Here is a 17,923-nt window from a genome sequence, read left to right as displayed (position 1 = left end):
GGTAGGCCTTGAAATACATCCACAGGTACACCTCCAATTGCCTCAAATTATGTCAATTAGCCTATCAGAAGCTTCTCAAGCCATGACATAATTTTCTGGAATTTTCCAAGCTGTTTAAAGGCACAGTCAACTTAGTGTATGTAAACTTCTGACCCACTGAAATTGTGATATAGTGAATTATAAGTGAAATAATCTGTCTATAAACAATTGTTGGAAAAATTACTTGTGTCATGCACAAAGTAGATGTCCTAACCGACTTTGCCAAAACTATAGTTTGTTAACAAGAAATTTGTGGAGTGGTTAAAAAACTAGTTTTAATGACTCCAACCTAAGTGTATGTAAACGTCCGACATCAACTGCATACCAGCACTACCTACCAAACCTGAATGGTAGGCCTACAGTAGCCATGGTGCAATAGGCAATCATTTCAACTCATCATGTAATCTACCTTTCATTATGTTTTTAAATACATATTTCAGTCAGCCATATAATAAATTGCTTGCAAATCAAACTTTTGAAATTAACGTGCAGAGTTTGTGGTCTAGTGGTAACTCTGAAGGTATTAATCACACATATTCTACTCTCCCTGTCTGGTCAACTGGGGTTCAATCCTGTCTCCACTCTTGCTATTTTTTTCCTACCTGCCTGCCTATCCATCTGTCTTTATAACATGTTCAATTATATATAAATAAAGCTCTTGAAAAGAACAACTGGTTTCCATCTGTCATATAAATGGGCTCCTGAGTGGCGCAGTGGTCTAAAGCTCTGCATCTCAGTGCTCTCACTACAGATCCTGGTTCAATACTGGGCTGTATCACAACTGGCTGTGATTGGGAGTCCCATAGGGTGGTGCACAATTGGCCCAGTGTTGTTTGGGGAGGGTTTGGCTGATATTGTAAATAAGAATTTGTTCTTAACTGACTTGCTTAGTAAAATAAAATGTAGTTATTGTTGCAGTGCCTGCCTTATATTTCTGCCCCATTTTATAATTTCTTATTGCATCTACATATTTTGGGGGGGCATTGTTGAGAGGTGAACCTGCCCAAATAAGCATTTCATGGTACTGTGTAGGCATAGCCACACCATGTGTGTATCCTGTGTATATGAATACATTTGAACGTAAACTTAAAATGTCCAGTAGATGGAGGACGTCTACCATCTATCAAAAAATAGTTGACCAAACTTTCTGACAGAGCAATAGTTCACACACACCGGAAGGTGAATTACAAAGGGGAAGAAAAAAAACGAGTCACTGTTACCAGCAACTCAAGGAGCGTACGTTTGTCGCCTGAGGTAAGTGTGTCAGTAACGTTTCTTTGCCATATCTTGACTTCTGAGGAAGGCATATTAATCGGACAGTTCAATGTTTGATGAACATGAAAAGTTAAAAAGCTATAAACAAAAAGGACAACCGTTAGATGAGTTGACAAAGTTGCAAAAGTCGCAGTTCACTTACTTCACCAGTGACTGAATAGTCACTCACGTAAACTAACTGCCTACTGACTTGGTTATTGAAATATAGTATTACTTCTAATGAGCCAATTGTATCGCTTTGCGTCCGAATCTGATACATTTTATTTTGTCAATTTTAAATATTTGTTGTGCCGGTCTTGTTATTAATTGTCTAGTGGGCGTGGCTTGGCGTAGGCGTTGAAAGGTGCATCGTTATCACGTGATGCCAAAAGTGGGCTTCTTTTTTTTTAACCTGTAGACCTAAAATTATGCTTAATCTGAAAATGTGGTCGGGAACTCTGTACGATATCGCAGTGCGCCTCTCAAATTTGTAACAAAGCAGAGGGCACGGCATAGACATGATTGGTTGACGGTAAGTGGGGGCGCGCGAGATCCTGTATAAACACAAACTCACTTCCTTGACAACAGCTCTGCGCTGCTCCGCGAAGTATAAGACGTATGGATGCCCTGACTTCTGCAGAGGCCATAGCACTTTAAATGCTGCACAACCAATGCAGACTATGGATTGACCATGTAACGCCTATTTGGGTGCTGTTGTAGGTTAATGTCAATGTTGTCCAAGCATGTGAGGAGGCATTTATCTGGCTATTTTTTTTTCTCAATACATAGTTTAATCTACTAGCCATACTCGATAACACATAATGATCGTTTTGACTACTCTGTTAAAATTATAAACCTTCCCGAGTGGCGCAGTGGTCTAAGGCACTGCATCTCAGTGTTAGAGGCATCTCTACAGACACTTTGGTTCGAATCCAGGCTGTATTACATTTACATTTACATTTAAGTCATTTAGCAGACGCTCTTATCCAGAGCGACTTACAAATTGGTGCATTCACCTAATGACATCCAGTGGAACAGCCACTTTACAATAGTGCATCTACATCTTTTAAGGGGGGGGGGGGGGGGGGCAGAAGGATTGCTTTATCCTATCCTAGGTATTCCTTGAAGAGGTGGGGTTTCAGGTGTCTCCGGAAGGTGGTGATTGACTCCGCTGTCCTGGCGTCGTGAGGGAGTTTGTTCCACCATTGGGGTGCCAGAGCAGCGAACAGTTTTGACTGGGCTGAGCGGGAACTGTACTTCCTCAGTGGTAGGGAGGCGAGCAGGCCAGAGGTGGATGAACGCAGTGCCCTTGTTTGGGTGTAGGGCCTGATCAGAGCCTGAAGGTACTGAGGTGCCGTTCCCCTCACAGCTCCGTAGGCAAGCACCATGGTCTTGTAGCGGATGCGAGCTTCAACTGGAAGCCAGTGGAGAGAGCGGAGGAGCGGGGTGACGTGAGAGAACTTGGGAAGGTTGAACACCAGACGGGCTGCGGCGTTCTGGATGAGTTGTAGGGGTTTGATGGCACAGGCAGGGAGCCCAGCCAACAGCGAGTTGCAGTAATCCAGACGGGAGATGACAAGTGCCTGGATTAGGACCTGTGCCGCTTCCTGTGTGAGGCAGGGTCGTACTCTGCGGATGTTGTAGAGCATGAACCTACAGGAACGGGCCACCGCCTTGATGTTAGTTGAGAACGACAGGGTGTTGTCCAGGATCACGCCAAGGTTCTTAGCGCTCTGGGAGGAGGACACAATGGAGTTGTCAACCGTGATGGCGAGATCATGGAACGGGCAGTCCTTCCCCGGGAGGAAGAGCAGCTCCGTCTTGCCGAGGTTCAGCTTGAGGTGGTGATCCGTCATCCACACTGATATGTCTGCCAGACATGCAGAGATGCGATTCGCCACCTGGTCATCAGAAGGGGGAAAGGAGAAGATTAGTTGTGTGTCGTCTGCATAGCAATGATAGGAGAGACCATGTGAGGTTATGACAGAGCCAAGTGACTTGGTGTATAGCGAGAATAGGAGAGGGCCTAGAACAGAGCCCTGGGGGACACCAGTGGTGAGAGCGCGTGGTGAGGAGACAGATTCTCGCCACGCCACCTGGTAGGAGCGACCTGTCAGGTAGGACGCAATCCAAGCGTGGGCCGCGCCGGAGATGCCCAGCTCGGAGAGGGTGGAGAGGAGGATCTGATGGTTCACAGTATCGAAGGCAGCCGATAGGTCTAGAAGGATGAGAGCAGAGGAAAGAGAGTTAGCTTTAGCAGTGCGGAGCGCCTCCGTGATACAGAGAAGAGCAGTCTCAGTTGAGTGACTAGTCTTGAAACCTGACTGATTTGGATCAAGAAGGTCATTCTGAGAGAGATAGCAGGAGAGCTGGCCAAGGACGGCACGTTCAAGAGTTTTGGAGAGAAAAGAAAGAAGGGATACTGGTCTGTAGTTGTTGACATCGGAGGGATCGAGTGTAGGTTTTTTCAGAAGGGGTGCAACTCTCGCTCTCTTGAAGACGGAAGGGACGTAGCCAGCGGTCAGGGATGAGTTGATGAGCGAGGTGAGGTAAGGGAGAAGGTCTCCGGAAATGGTCTGGAGAAGAGAGGAGGGGATAGGGTCAAGCGGGCAGGTTGTTGGGCGGCCGGCCGTCACAAGACGCGAGATTTCATCTGGAGAGAGGGGAGAGAAAGAGGTCAAAGCACAGGGTAGGGCAGTGTGAGCAGAACCAGCGGTGTCGTTTGACTTAGCAAACGAGGATCGGATGTCGTCGACCTTCTTTTCAAAATGGTTGACGAAGTCGTCTGCAGAGAGGGAGGAGGGGGGGGGAGGGGGAGGAGGATTCAGGAGGGAGGAGAAGGTGGCAAAGAGCTTCCTAGGGTTAGAGGCAGATGCTTGGAATTTAGAGTGGTAGAAAGTGGCTTTAGCAGCAGAGACAGAAGAGGAAAATGTAGAGAGGAGGGAGTGAAAGGATGCCAGGTCCGCAGGGAGGCGAGTTTTCCTCCATTTCCGCTCGGCTGCCCGGAGCCCTATCACAACCGGCCGTGATTGGGAATCCCATAGGGCTGCGCACAATTGGCCCAGTGTCATCCGGGTTTGGCCGGGTTAGGCCGTCATTGTAAATAACAAGTTGTTCTTTACTGACTTGCCTAGTTAAATAAAGGTTGAATAAAAAAAAAATATATATATATATAACAGTTCATGGTCTTGATGATGATCCAGGGAATAGGAAAATTGACTGACCCATAAATGAGTTTCTTCTAATTCCATGCCCCAGTTCATGTTCACTGTTTAGATTTGATCAGATATATACTGTAGGCCAACTATATCATTAATTTAGAAATATGCTGTCATTACTGTAGGCCAGTTTTTATTAATCCTGGTCCTGGGAATACAAAAGGGTGCACATTTTATGCATTTGCCTAGCCCCTAGCACTACACAGCTGATTCAAATAATCAAGCTTTGATGATTTGAATCAGGTGTGTACTGCTATGCTAAGGCAAAAACAAAAACCTGGAACCATTTGGGTCCCCAGGACCAGGATTAAAAAACACTGCTGGAGGCTAGTCACTAGGGATGGGCATCTGATATTTGTTTATGTGTGCATAGGCCTGTCCCTACAGTGCACAACAATGCCTGAATAATCATAACTATTACAGATAACAAATCCTAATTGATAAATTGCCCTATATTTCCAGTGCCTTCAGAAAGAATTCATACCCCTTGACTTATTCCAAGTTTTGTGTTACAGCCTGAATTCAAATTGGATTAAATGGATTGTATTTATCACGAATAATATCACTACTAATCACTAATAATAGCATAGTGAAAATATGTTTTTAGAAATTTGTGCAAATTTATTGACAATGAGGTACATAAATATCTCATTTACATAAGTCAATACTTTGTAGAAGCACCTTTGGGTAAACCAGAGTCTTTCTGGGTAAATCTCTAAGAGCTTTCCACACCTGGATTGTGCAACATTTGCCCATTTATTATTTTCAATATTGGATTTGCCCCAAACATAACACTTTGTATTCAGGACATAAAGTGAATTTCTTTGCCACATTTTTAGCAGTATTACTTTAGTGCGTTGTTTCAAACAGGATGCATGTTTTTGGAATATTATATTCTGTAAAAGGCTTTCTTCCTTTCTCTCTGTCAATTATGTCAGTATTGTGGAGTAACTACAATGTTGTTGATCTATCCTCAGTTTTCTCCTATCAGAGCCATTCAACTCTAACTGTTTTATAAAGTCACCGTTGGCCTCATGGTGAAATCCTTGAGCGTTTTCCTTCCTCTCTGTGAACTGCGTTAGGAAGGACACATGTATCTTTGTAGTGACTGGGTGTCTTGATACACCATCCATAGTGTAATTAATAACTTCACCATGCTCAAAGGGATATTCAATTTCTGCTTTACATTTTTTTTTAAACCTATCTACCAATAGGGGCCTTTCTTTGTGAAGCATTGAAAAACCACCTTGGTCTTTGTGGATGAAACTGTGTAGGAAATTCACTGCCTGACTGAAGGACAATTATCTGTAAGGTATGTGGGGTACAGAGATGAGGTAGTAATTAAAAAATCATGTTAAACACTATTATTGCACAAAGAGTGAGTCCATGCAACTCATGTGACTTGTTAATCACATTTCTACTCTTGAACTTATTTACGCTTGCCATAACAAAGGTGTTGAGTACTTATTGACTCAAGACATTTAAGATTTTAATTTAGATATTTTTTTTCTTAAAATTTAGAACAACATATTTCTACTTTGACATCTGAAGGCAGACAATAAGTGCCATTTAAGATGAAATTCGAATGAAACCGTGATATCAACTGCTTATTATACCGTGGAACACAATATTCAAAAAGGCAGTAACCTCAGCAGTGGAGTTTGCTTGTAGAAGCTTATGGCTGTGCAATGGCACATCCTTGCTTTGTTAATTTAGCAGACAAGATGCTCTTGTTATCCGAGCACAGTCAAAAAAAACATGATGTAATATAACAGAATAAAATGCAAGATTCATATTTTTTCCAAATGAAAAAAGCTGCCAGTGTGAAGTGATGTGCTTCTTGCATATCTGAAACAGGTATTCTCAGAGGGATTATTTGAAACGGGGCTCACTTTGGCGAGTTGAAAGACAAAATCTGTCTTCTTTCTGATCTTCAGACATTCGATTTAGTTTATTCTGCCTGTTCTTTGGACATGTATGTTTTCAAAATGGATTAACAATTCTGCATTGAACACTGCATGGTGATGAATTAAGGCCACAACATCTGTTTGGAGTAGGCTTTTGCTTAATGATTCTGATGAAAATATGCTTTTTGTCTTATTTAAAATAATGTGTTTTTGCGTATTTTCAGTGTGCAACCGGACTATGTTTAAGGGGCTATATCCTAGGCCAGAGATGGGCAACTTTTTAATGGGGTGGGGGCCACAAAAGATCTGAAATCATCATGAGGTGCCGCAGTGACTCACTGGTCTGGTACCCACATCCATACCCAAACATGCAGACAGTCGACCCTAGTCGACCCTAGTTTTGGGAGCCCTAAGCAACATTTTGTTCCTACACATTTTGTTCCTACACATTTTCCCATAGGGTGGAGAGAAACATTTGCAGTTTTTAATATGATATCTGAGTGAGAGTGACTAACAAAAATCGACTTTGATAGCTGGCCACTAGACTAACTTACCCCAAAACATGTTAGCTGACATTGGCTAATTGAGTGACTGTCAGTGACTGACATAACAACAGAAACACTTCTGATGCACAACTAAATTTCGAAATTGCACCTTGTATATTCTACTATTGTAACTAAACGGTAAGTTGAGACCCCGAATTAGTTCCTTTTTTCAGTGATATTGATCCACAGGCCTACAAAAGGGGGTCCAAGTGCTGCCGGTTGCCCATCCCTGGCCTAGGCTAACCCATTCTTAATGGCACTAGCAGTTCGCAAAATAGCCTAAGTAGACGGGACGCAATTATTCCAAAACTGCAGCTCAATGTTAGAACACATATTTTCCTACTTCAATCAACCAGTTGATTTTGAATTTGTGATAAAACTGTTGTCTTTTGGCAAGGAATGTAGCTTGTGTATCCCATCAGTTAGATGCATTTATTTCTATAGACGTAACGGGAGCTTGTGCTCACTCAGCACATTTGTGTAGGCAGCGGTCGAGATGCAATTAAGTGAATGAGAGACAGAGGGGAAAGAGAATTTAGGGAGAAGAACTGTGTGATGCTTTGCTTGGTTCTTTTTTGTTGTGGTCCGCAAATGCACATGTACAAATGGAACACTAGAGTGTTAACGTTGTTTTCAAGACAAAATGTAACTTACCTGATCGGGCAGTCACAAAGCACATTCCTTTTTTTTTTTTTTTTTTTTTTATCCCATTTTCTCTCCAATTTTCGTGGTATCCAATCGCTATTAATTACTACCTTGTCTCATCGCTACAACTCCCGTACGGGCACGGGAGAGACGAAGGTCGAAAGCCATGCGTCCTCCGAAGCACAACCCAACCAGCCGTACTGCTTCTTAACACAGCGCGCCTCCAACCCGGAAGCCTGCCGCACCAATGTGTCGGAGGAAACACCGTGTACCTGGCCCCAATTGGTTGGCGCGCACTGCGCCCGGCCCGCCACAGGAGTCGCTGGAGCGCGATGAGACAAGGATATCCCTACCGGCCAAACCCTCCCTACCCCGGACGACGCTATGCCAATTGTGCGTCGCCCCACGGACCTCCCGGTCGCGGCCGGCTGCGACAGAGCCTGGGCGCGAACCCAGAGACTCTGGTGGCGCAGTTAGCGCTGCAATGCAGTGCCTTAGACCACTGCGCCACCCAGGAGGCTCACAAAGCACATTCCACCAAATAGTTTCAGCATTAGATTTTTAAAAAAATATCTGGTTAAAGATCGAGCTTTGACATCTGTGCGCATACTGGAGTACTCAGTTACTCATGCCTCTCCCTACTAAGCTAAACTTGCAGTCGCACACCAGAGAAATTTAAATAGGCCTATGAAAACCTTAAGTACTTTAAGAACTTAATGCAAACAGCAGATTTGATATAAATTTGCTTCTAAAATCCAATTGAAATGGATGGAAATGTACTTTTTTTTTACCAAAGCTTTTACTATCTGTAAACTACTCATGAATGTGCCATATGTTTGCCATTGTAGCCTACAAGATTCAGCTGATTTTGCCATAGCTCTGATTACATTGATTTTCCTACTGGATTTTGCTCCTCAGACAAATGAAGGTTAATCGGGGGCATATAATTTTCTGTTCTGACTATTTTACTATCTTTGCAAAAAAAAGGACAATAGAAATATAAGATTTGTAATATGATGAAAAATAGGTGTTTATCTGAATGAACCTCGTTCTTCTGTCTCAGAAATGTTCCTGTACATTCTTGGACTGGTGGCTTTTTGGTTTGTGTTCCGCTGGTACAGGGAACTCGCAAGAGTACCCAATAAAGGACAGAAATATGTCTACATCACTGGCTGTGATTCTGGATTTGGGAACCTTCTTGCCAGACATCTGGACAAGCTGGGCTTCCGTGTGATCGCAGCCTGTTACACTGAGAAGGGGGAGGATGAACTGAAGAAGGTCTCTTCTGAACGATTGAACACAGTCCACCTGGATGTCGTCAGCACTGATAGTGTCAGCAGTGCAACAGCATTCATCAAAACCTTGGTTGGGGAGAAGGGTGAGTGTCCTTGAAGACCAGTTTAGCCAAACTCTTGTAAAAATTGCCTCTTAAGACTTTTCTGGCTAAATTGGGGTTGACACTGTTTTGTATTAAAAATATCCAAGTATCTAGGCCGACTACTGGTCTACTCATTCATTCTACTACCATGAGTCAGTGTCAACCGTTGCTATGGAATTTACAACCATAAACAACAAGTTAACCCAACATCTCAGAACACACCTTCTCACTGAAAGAGACCTCACTCCCACATGTGACAACTGGCATGTAACCACTTGTTGACACCTGTAGGCATGGAATGTTTTCCTCCATCCTTCATTGTGACTGCTGCCTGTGTCTTGCTGTGGCTGTGATGTTGGTACTTAACTATGCCCTACTTTCATGCTGTTTCAGGTCTGTGGGCTGTGGTGAACAATGCTGGAGTCTCTGTACCTTCTGGTCCCTGTGATTGGATGACCGTCGACGACTACAAGTCCATGCTGGACGTGAACCTCATTGGAGTCATTGGTGTGACTCTAAGTGTCCTGCCCCTCATCAAGAAGGCCAGGGGCAGGGTGGTGAATGTGGCCAGCGTGTTTGGGAGGATAAGCGCCTTCGGGGGTCCCTACTGTGTGTCAAAATATGGAGTGGAGGCTTTCAATGATAGTCTACGGTGAGAGGCCCTGTTTTTTGTCTCAGCATATACTGTATCACGCTTATTTGAATTAGAAACTGAATAGTGATGCTCAGAGCATTTTTTTTCTATGGCTCCAACTTCATATGAATACTGTAATGCAGACGTATTCATGTTTGTTGTGGCATATTCTTGTTTTTGAATTCCAGGATGAACATGTCAGCTTTTGGAGTTAAAGTCCTGTGTCTGGAACCAGGATTTTTCAAAACAAGCGTGACTGATCTACATCTCCTGAGAAAAAATGTCAAGACATTGTGGGACAAATTGCCTGAAGAAATCAAAGATCAATATGGACATGATTACCCAGAGAGAGGTAACATTTATTTTATTTTTTTACATGCTGTAATATGATAGATGCAAATAGGATTGTCGTAACCTGTGTGACAGAATGACAAACACTCCAAGAACAAATTGACAAGGATTGCCCAGAGCAAGTGAACTGAGCAGTCAGACAAGTTCAGCCTGCCTGCCTGCCTTTGACCTAGACCTCAAACAGTCAGACATACAATTTATTCATTGTGTTCCAAGATGTTGAAATCAGCTTGTTGATGGAGGCAAAACCTTTCTTCCAGCAAATGTTACATTGGAGAAGAATGTTGCGACGTTGCTGGATGGGGACCTGATGAAGGTTGTGAGCTGCATGGAGCACGCCATCTCTGCTGTCCACCCTCGTACCCGCTACTCACCTGGCTGGGATGCCAAGTTCTTATGGTTGCCTATGTCCTACCTGCCAACTTGGATCGCAGACAAAATGCTCTTAAAAGATATGGCCAACCCAACAGGATCTATTCTTTAATGTTAATGGTTCTCTGACCGAATGTAGGAGAAAGTCTTTATTTACACCCACAGGAGAAGAAGAAAAATGTCATTGGAAAAAGTGTATAGCATGGGATTCAACCAATGAATGGGGAAAAAAATACTAATTTGTTTTCAAACTTAAACAGAGTTGTGAATTGCATTTTGTCTAATCACATTTGGATTTGTCCTGTCTGTTTCCCTGGTCTGATAATAAAACCAATGGAGAGATTTTCAGTAGTTCAAATGAAGCGGTGGTTGCGTTGAGTCCATTTGATACATACAGTAAGTGATATTCTGTCTCTGTTAGAACTCTTAGCTTAAACCCTAGCTCACTGTATGACTTGCAGCAAATTCTTCCTATCAAAAAGCAAACTCTTACAGTGCAACAAATTCCTGATCAAAATATGTTTACTCTGATATACCTGTGACTTGCTACCATTAGTTCCAACTAAGGAATCCGAAATAATTATTGCAAAAAGATTTGTAAAATTCAGATCTTTTTTTCTGTTCAGCTAAATTCTCAATTTAGATTCTTCTAAGTAGCCACCCTTTGCCTTGATGACAGCTTTGCTTGATGACAACCAGCTTCATGAGGTAGCCACCTGGAAGGCATTTCAATTATCAGTGGTGCCTTGTTAATTTGCGAAATTTCTTTCCTTAATACGTTTGAGACAATCAGTTGTGTTGTGACAAGGTAGGGGTGGTATACAGAAGATAGCTTTAAGACATGAAGGTCAGTCAATCTGGAACATTTAAAGAACTTTGAAAGTTTCTTCAAGTCCAATTGCGAAAACCATCAAGCGCTATGATGAAACTGGCTCTCATGAGTACCACCACATGAAAGGAAGACCCAGAGTCACCTCTGCTGCAGAGGATAAGTTCATTAGACTTACCAGCCTCAGAAATTGCAGCCCAAATAAATGCTTCACAGAGTTCAAGTAACAGACACTTCTCAACATCAACTGTTCAGAGAAGACTGCGTGAATCAAGCCATCATGGTTGAATCGTTGCAAAGAAACCACTACTAAAGGACACCAATGAGAAGAAGAGACTTGCCTGGGCCAAGAAACACAAGCAATGGACATTCGATCGGTGGAAATCTGTCCTTTGGTCTGATGAGTCCCAATGTGAGATTTTTGGTTCCAACCGCCATGTCTTTGTGAGATGCGGAGTAGGTGAATGGATGATCTCTGCATGTGTGTTTCCCACCGTGAAGTGTGGAGGAGGTGGTGTGATAGTGTTGGGGTGCATTGCTGGTGACACTCTTTGTGATTTATTTCAGAAATCAAGGCACACTTAACCAGCATGGCTACCACAGCATTCTGCAGTGATACGCCATCTCATCTGGTTTGCGCTTAGTGGGACTATCATTTGTTTTTCTGTAGGACAATGACCCAAACACACTTCCAGGCTGTGGAAGGGCTATTTGACCAAGAAGGACAGTGATGGAGTGCTGCATCAGATAATCTGGCCTCCTCAATCACCCGACCTCAACCCAATTTACATGGTTTTGGATGAGTTGGACTGCGGAGTGAAGGAAAAGCAGCCAACAAGTGCTCAGCATTTGTGGGAACTCCTGCAAGACTGTTGGAAAAGCATTCCAGGTGAATCTGGTTGATAGAATGCCAAGAGTGTGCAAAGCTGTCATCAAGGCAAAGGGTGGTTACTTTGAAGACTATAAAATATATTTTGATTTGTTTAACACTTTTTTTGGTTACTACATGATTCCATATGTGTTATTTCATAGTTTTGATATCTTCAGTATTATTCTACAATGTAGAAAATAGTAAAAATGAAGACTGGTACTGTATGTCATATAAAAAGCTGTGAGCACCTTGCAACCAACTGTGCTGATGATCAGGTGCATTGCTGCATGTGATTATGACAAAACAATAATAGAATCCTTCAGCTGTGTACCAGTTCTATGAGTAAGATAGAAGAGGATTATGAAGTTGGAGGACACACAAGCAATAGCATTATGAAAATAAAGTAAGGAATAATATTGTAGGCCAATGCTCTAAACAATGAGCTATTGTCTAATTTTGAAGACTCATTATTTTTGAAACAGTCTTTTCCACTTTGTCGTTACTGTTGTGGTGTTTTTATTATACTGGCAAACACGTAAATTATTCAAATGAACGAGCAATTAGACTCAGCTTTCTCTGGTGTAAGTGCTTTGAAGAAGGGAAAAAATGTGTTACTGAAGAAATACCATTATATAACTGAAATGACTCCTTATAGGTCTTCCCTGTGGTCTCTGAAGAGAATATCTGGTAGATTTTTCTCAGGTGAGATTGATACATTTCCTTGTCTGTTATAAAAAAAATAATGTTTTATTACATTGCAATAAATGTATTCTGAAATAAAACATATATATTTTTTGGTCTGTTTTTGGCAATCCTATCACATTTTGCCCTATCTTCCACACTAATTTCAGTTACAGCCATAGCCATCGCCTGGTTTATTAGAGATTCTTTCAAAATGGAAGATTTTGATAAGAAACATGTCTTTATCACGGGCAGTGATAGCGGATTTGGATATTTGGTGGCAAGTCGGCTTGACCGAAAGGGGTTTCATGTAATATCCCCATGTCTCACGGAGAAAGGTGGCTTGGATTTGAAGGCTGTGGCCTCTCCCAGACTGAACACAGTTCTGTTCAGGGGGTGGATAGGGTGCCAGTCAGAGTCAAGCACTGGGAGAGATAAAAACGAGATAGGGGTGGTTGACTACCTCGCAACCCTCTAACTGACCTATAAATCTGCATATTTTCAAACCACTGTCACCCTGAGAGCTGCCGAGGAAACATCTAGAATACCTGCATTAACATGGACACAGTGATGACAAACTTTTGTGAGTCATCCGCTAAGTTCGTTCTGCATTACAGAAATTATCTATGGGATTTTAATTAGATGCCTAATTGCGATATTCGTGCTTTAATGTCATGCTTTAATCTATTTCCTTCCAATGAAGACTAAAACATATTGATTAATGGCTGTCCCAAGCTTTGAAGTACCACTTCTATACATAGACCACATAAACCCTATAGAATGAAATATATGTGGTGAAAGATCCACAAGCATGCCATGTATCCTTTAACACTTTTTCACAAGCAGATTAAACGGAATGGAAGATTTATAAAATGTTTGCTGCATACATCCAGCTGGGATTATAGTGGATTTAAAATATCTGGTTAAAGATTAATTGCCATTTGACATTCCCAGAATTCAACAAACTATTGATGGGACACAGGTTTCACTAGGGGGCATCAATGTAGGATTACATGTACACTGAACAAAAATATAAATGGAACCATTTCAAAGATTTTACTGAGTTACAGTTCATATAAGGAAATCAGACTAAATAATAATAATAAATAAATTAGGCCCTAATCTATGGATTTCACATGACTCTGAATGCAGATATGCATCTGTTGGTCACAGATACCTTTAAAAAAAGGTAGGGGCGTGGATCAGAAAACCAGTCAGTATCTGGTGTGACCGCTATTTGCCTCGTGCAGCGCGGCACATCTCCATCACAGAGTTAATCAGGTTGTTGATTGTGGCATGTGAAATGTTGTCCCACTCCTCTTCAATGGCTGTCCGAAGTTGCTGGATATCGGTGGGAACTGGAACACGCTGTCATATGCAGGCCATGGAAGAACTGGGACATTTTCAACTTCCATGAATTGTGTACAGATCCTTGCAAAATGGATTATCATGCTGAAACATGAGGTGATGGCTGCGGATGAATGGCAGGACAATGGGCCTAAGGACATCATCAAGGAATCTCTGTGCATTCAAATTGCCATTGATTAAATGCAATTGTGTTTGTTGTCCGTAGCTTATGCCTGCCCATACCATAACCCCGCTGCCATCATGGTGAACTCTGTCCACATCAGCAAACCACGTGCCCGCACGATGCCATACATGCTATCTGCCCGGTGCAGTTGAAACTGGGATTCATCTGTGAAGAGCACACTTCTCAAGTGTGACAGTGGCCATCAAAGGTGACCATTTGCCCACTGAAGTCAGTTACGACTCCGAACTGCAGTCAGGTCAAGACCCTGGTGAGGACGACAAGCACGCAGATGAGCTTCCCTGAGACGGTTTCTGACAGTTTGTGCAGAGATTCTTCGGTCGTGCAAACCCACAGTCTTTTATCAGCTGTCCGGGTGGCTGGTCTCGGATGATCCTGCAGGTGAAGAAGCTGGATATGGAGGTCCTGGGCTGGCATGGTTACACGTGGTATGCAGTTGTGAGGCCGGTTGAACGTACTGCCAAATTCTCTAAAATTAAGTTGGTGGTGGCTTATGGTAGGTAAATGAACATCAAATCTGGCAACAGCTCTGGTGGACATTCCTGCAGTCAGCATGCCAATTGCACACTCCCTTAAAACTGCACATTTTAGAGTGGCCTTATCCCCAGCACAAGGTGCCCTTGTGTAATAATTATGCTGTTTAACCAGCCACAGTTAGGTGGCTGGATTATTTTGGCGAAGAATAAATGTTCACTAACAGGGATGTAAACAATTGTGTGTACAAACTTGGAGAGAAATAAGCTTTTTGTGTGTATGGAACATTTCTGGGATCTTTTATTTCAGCTCATGAAACATGGGACCAACACTTTACATGTTGCATTTATATTTTTGTTCAGTACAGTAGAAACCTTCTCTGTGTGGAAAATACTTTGTTTCTACATTTATTTTACTAAACAGTTGCAATGTACAGGGTTGTGTAGGTTACTACGTTTTTTTTTTCAAGATGATTGACCAGAGCAGTTTTGTATAACCCATTGGGCCGGATTAAAAGTTAATGTACTTTGTAAGACTGCTGACAGACAATTTTCTGTCAGCAGGACTTCATAGTTTGAACTTCATAGCATTCCCAGGAGGCATGGATTATTGCATCATTGTTAGTTTTACACTTAAGACATGACTCTGCCGTTGTGCTATGGAATTTGTGATTTTTTTTGTCTCGTGTAATAAATTCCATACTTTAGTTTATACTGGATTAAGCGTACATTTTCGTTAACTGTAATTTCGTTAGTTATGTTCAAACATTCCCTCCATCTCGTGCCAATATCAGTTATTATTAAGTCTTGGTTCCAATAGTTAAAATAGTTTTCTAAGAGATTGTCAGCTGGATAGGCTCTCTGCAAAGTTTTGTATATCTTACCTATCATATGAACATCATTTCCTGACTCAAATAGGATTCCCTCAAGGTTACTCTGATGTCCAAAAGATTTCAAATAAAAATGTATTGATTTGAAACTTTTAAGGATCATGTATTTGAAAATATCTTGGTCAGTCCAAAATTGCTTTTTAATTCTGTCATGGAAATAAATCAACCCTGGCAGTGTACCTTTCACCCACATATTTCTCACTACCTCTCTGAGTCAGGTTTCTGGGGACTGATCAACAACGCTGGGAGGACCACACCTATAGGCCCCACTGAATGGATGCAGTTGGAGGACTTCAGGAGGTTCTGGATGTGAATTTAATAGGTCTGATTGAAGTGACCCTGAAGTTCCTCCCACTCTTAAAGAAGGCTCAAGGAAGCGTGGTCAATGTTGCCAGTATCCTGGGGGAGGCTTTCCCTCAATGGAGGAGACTACTGTCTATCCAAGTATGGTGTGGAGGCCTTCTCTGACAGCCTTGGGTACTGTGACATTGTTTTACATTACATTAAACTCTGTAAACTACAGATTGATTTCTGAGCATTTTATTATGGAACTGGAACTGTGCAATGCTAGTTAGAGATATACACTGAGTATACCAAACATTAGGAATACCTTCCTGATATTGAGTGGTCTCAAGGCTTAAACATATTTAACCTGTCTCTTTCATCTACACTGATTGAAGTGGATTTAACAAGTGAAATCAATAAGAGATCGTAGCTTTCACCTGGATTCACCTGGTCAGTCTATGTCATGGAAAGAGCAGGTGTTCTTAATGTGTTGTGTTATTCATAGATTTAAGCATGTATTAGCTACATAACTAAGCTGCCTGCTTTTATGTTCAGGCGGGATTCGCAGAATTTTGGTGTCAAAGTGAGGCTGGACCTTATTGAAGCAGACCACCAGAGACTGTGGAACCGTCTTCCTGAGGAGGTCAAGTACTCATATAGACCCAACTTCTTTGACGAATATGAGTAGATACTGTATGTTTTTAAAATAGTTTAGTTTTAGTTTAGTTTTAGTTTATTACATTTATTTTTACAGGGACAGTGCACATTAATCAACGTTTCAGTAAAAGTGCCGGTTTTAGCCAGCCGGCTTATTTTCAACCGCAGTCCCTGGGCAGGACATTAAAAACAATTACAATATAAACAATCATTGAGCAGTGAGCACACGCAGAGCAACATAGGACAAGCAAGACATAGCATACAGACAGAGCAACATAGGACAAGCAAGACGTAGCATACAGACAGAGCAACATAGCAGTAAGACAAAATTCATAAAAGCAACAAAGTGTTTCCACACCTCACAAGCTACAGACAACAGACAACATGGAAAGCGGCAATACACAGCTAGGGATTATGTTCACAAATCTGATTGACCTTTAGCTATGTCTTCATGCATTTTGTGAAAGTGTGATATGTGGTGTAGTTATGTGTGTCTGATGGCAGTGTATTCCAGACATGGGAAGCTCTCACAGAGAAAGCGGATTTACTAAAGGTGCTTTTCCTTTAAGGGAACTATACAGTCACCTCTCATGGCAGACCTTGTGGAAACCTCCCTTATGATGAAGACAGGTTGAGTGTCATTTACTAGCACTGAGCCCAAGAAACCAGTGGAGAGGTTCTGTGTCAGTACCCTGACAGAGTCAATAAAGTAGGAATTGAAGGCTATTGCTATTTCGACTGCATCCTGTGTTAGATTGTTATTCACCATGATTTCTAGTCTTTTTGCAGTGTTACTATGGTCTTTCCCTGTTAACTTTTTTAGATTCTCCCAGATCAATTTTGAATTTCCCTTTGCTTCACCAATTATGTAAATAAAAAAGTTTGCCTGTCAATACATGTCATTACAATGCAGAAACATTAATGTCTGTCTCTCATCCATTTCCCGTAGTCTACAGTATATTACAGATGTAAAAGCTCCTGATTTCTCCCTTTGTCTCCTGTGCAGTTCAGACATCTCCAAAGTGACCAGTTGCATGTCCTTACAGTTCGCCACCCACGGACGCGCAACTCACCTCATGTTGATACTACATAGATTATCAATGGTGTATGTAGTGCAAATAGGGAATAATTCATGAATATTGCTATTAAATCTTCCCGCGGTGCCTACAAAATACACTGTGTGTGTGTGTTAGAGGTTTTTATGCATTTGAGTTAGTTAATTTTCTCAGATTTTTGGTTAATCACAATGTATTTTAAGGTAAGAATAACAGAACGTTAAGATTGTATTACAAAACAAAAAATGTATTCATTTTAAGTCTCAGCAGCATACATTTTGTCTCTCACT

General features: G+C 41.9%; 1 protein-coding gene and 1 pseudogene across 2 annotated transcripts; both read left to right on the top strand.

The window, feature by feature from the left end:
• Positions 1–1,215: 1,215 nt before the first annotated feature.
• LOC129821297 (retinol dehydrogenase 7-like) lies at positions 1,216–10,705 on the top strand. Of its 2 annotated transcripts, XM_055878795.1 has the most exons (6): positions 1,219–1,293; positions 5,726–5,823; positions 8,672–8,986; positions 9,380–9,638; positions 9,809–9,972; positions 10,232–10,705. In XM_055878795.1, the coding sequence occupies exons 3-6, from the start codon at positions 8,674–8,676 to the stop codon at positions 10,453–10,455; spliced, it is 960 nt and encodes a 319-aa protein (XP_055734770.1). In that variant the 5' UTR covers positions 1,219–1,293; positions 5,726–5,823; positions 8,672–8,673; the 3' UTR covers positions 10,456–10,705. The 2 variants fall into 2 exon arrangements, with proteins under 2 accessions (XP_055734772.1, XP_055734770.1); XM_055878797.1 differs by lacking the exon at positions 5,726–5,823 and having other exon boundaries at positions 1,216–1,293.
• Positions 10,706–12,381: 1,676 nt separating this feature from the next.
• On the top strand, positions 12,382–17,671 carry LOC129821492 (retinol dehydrogenase 7-like; annotated as a pseudogene).
• The last annotated feature ends 252 nt before the right edge of the window (positions 17,672–17,923 follow it).

Source organism: Salvelinus fontinalis, chromosome 23, assembly GCF_029448725.1.
Source record: "Salvelinus fontinalis isolate EN_2023a chromosome 23, ASM2944872v1, whole genome shotgun sequence".
Lineage (NCBI taxonomy): Eukaryota > Metazoa > Chordata > Actinopteri > Salmoniformes > Salmonidae > Salvelinus > Salvelinus fontinalis.
Note: the sequence above shows the minus strand (reverse complement) of the source record. Positions and strands in the feature narration are given on the sequence as shown.

Coding starts and splice junctions, on each gene's coding strand:
- LOC129821297 (XM_055878797.1), top strand. CDS start 8,674: ATGTTCCTGTACATTCTTGGACTGGTGGCTTTTTGGTTTGTGTTCCGC. Junction 8,987..9,379: donor AACCTTGGTTGGGGAGAAGG/GTGAGTGTCCTT, acceptor ATGCTGTTTCAG/GTCTGTGGGCTGTGGTGAAC. Junction 9,973..10,231: donor ACATGATTACCCAGAGAGAG/GTAACATTTATT, acceptor CCTTTCTTCCAG/CAAATGTTACATTGGAGAAG.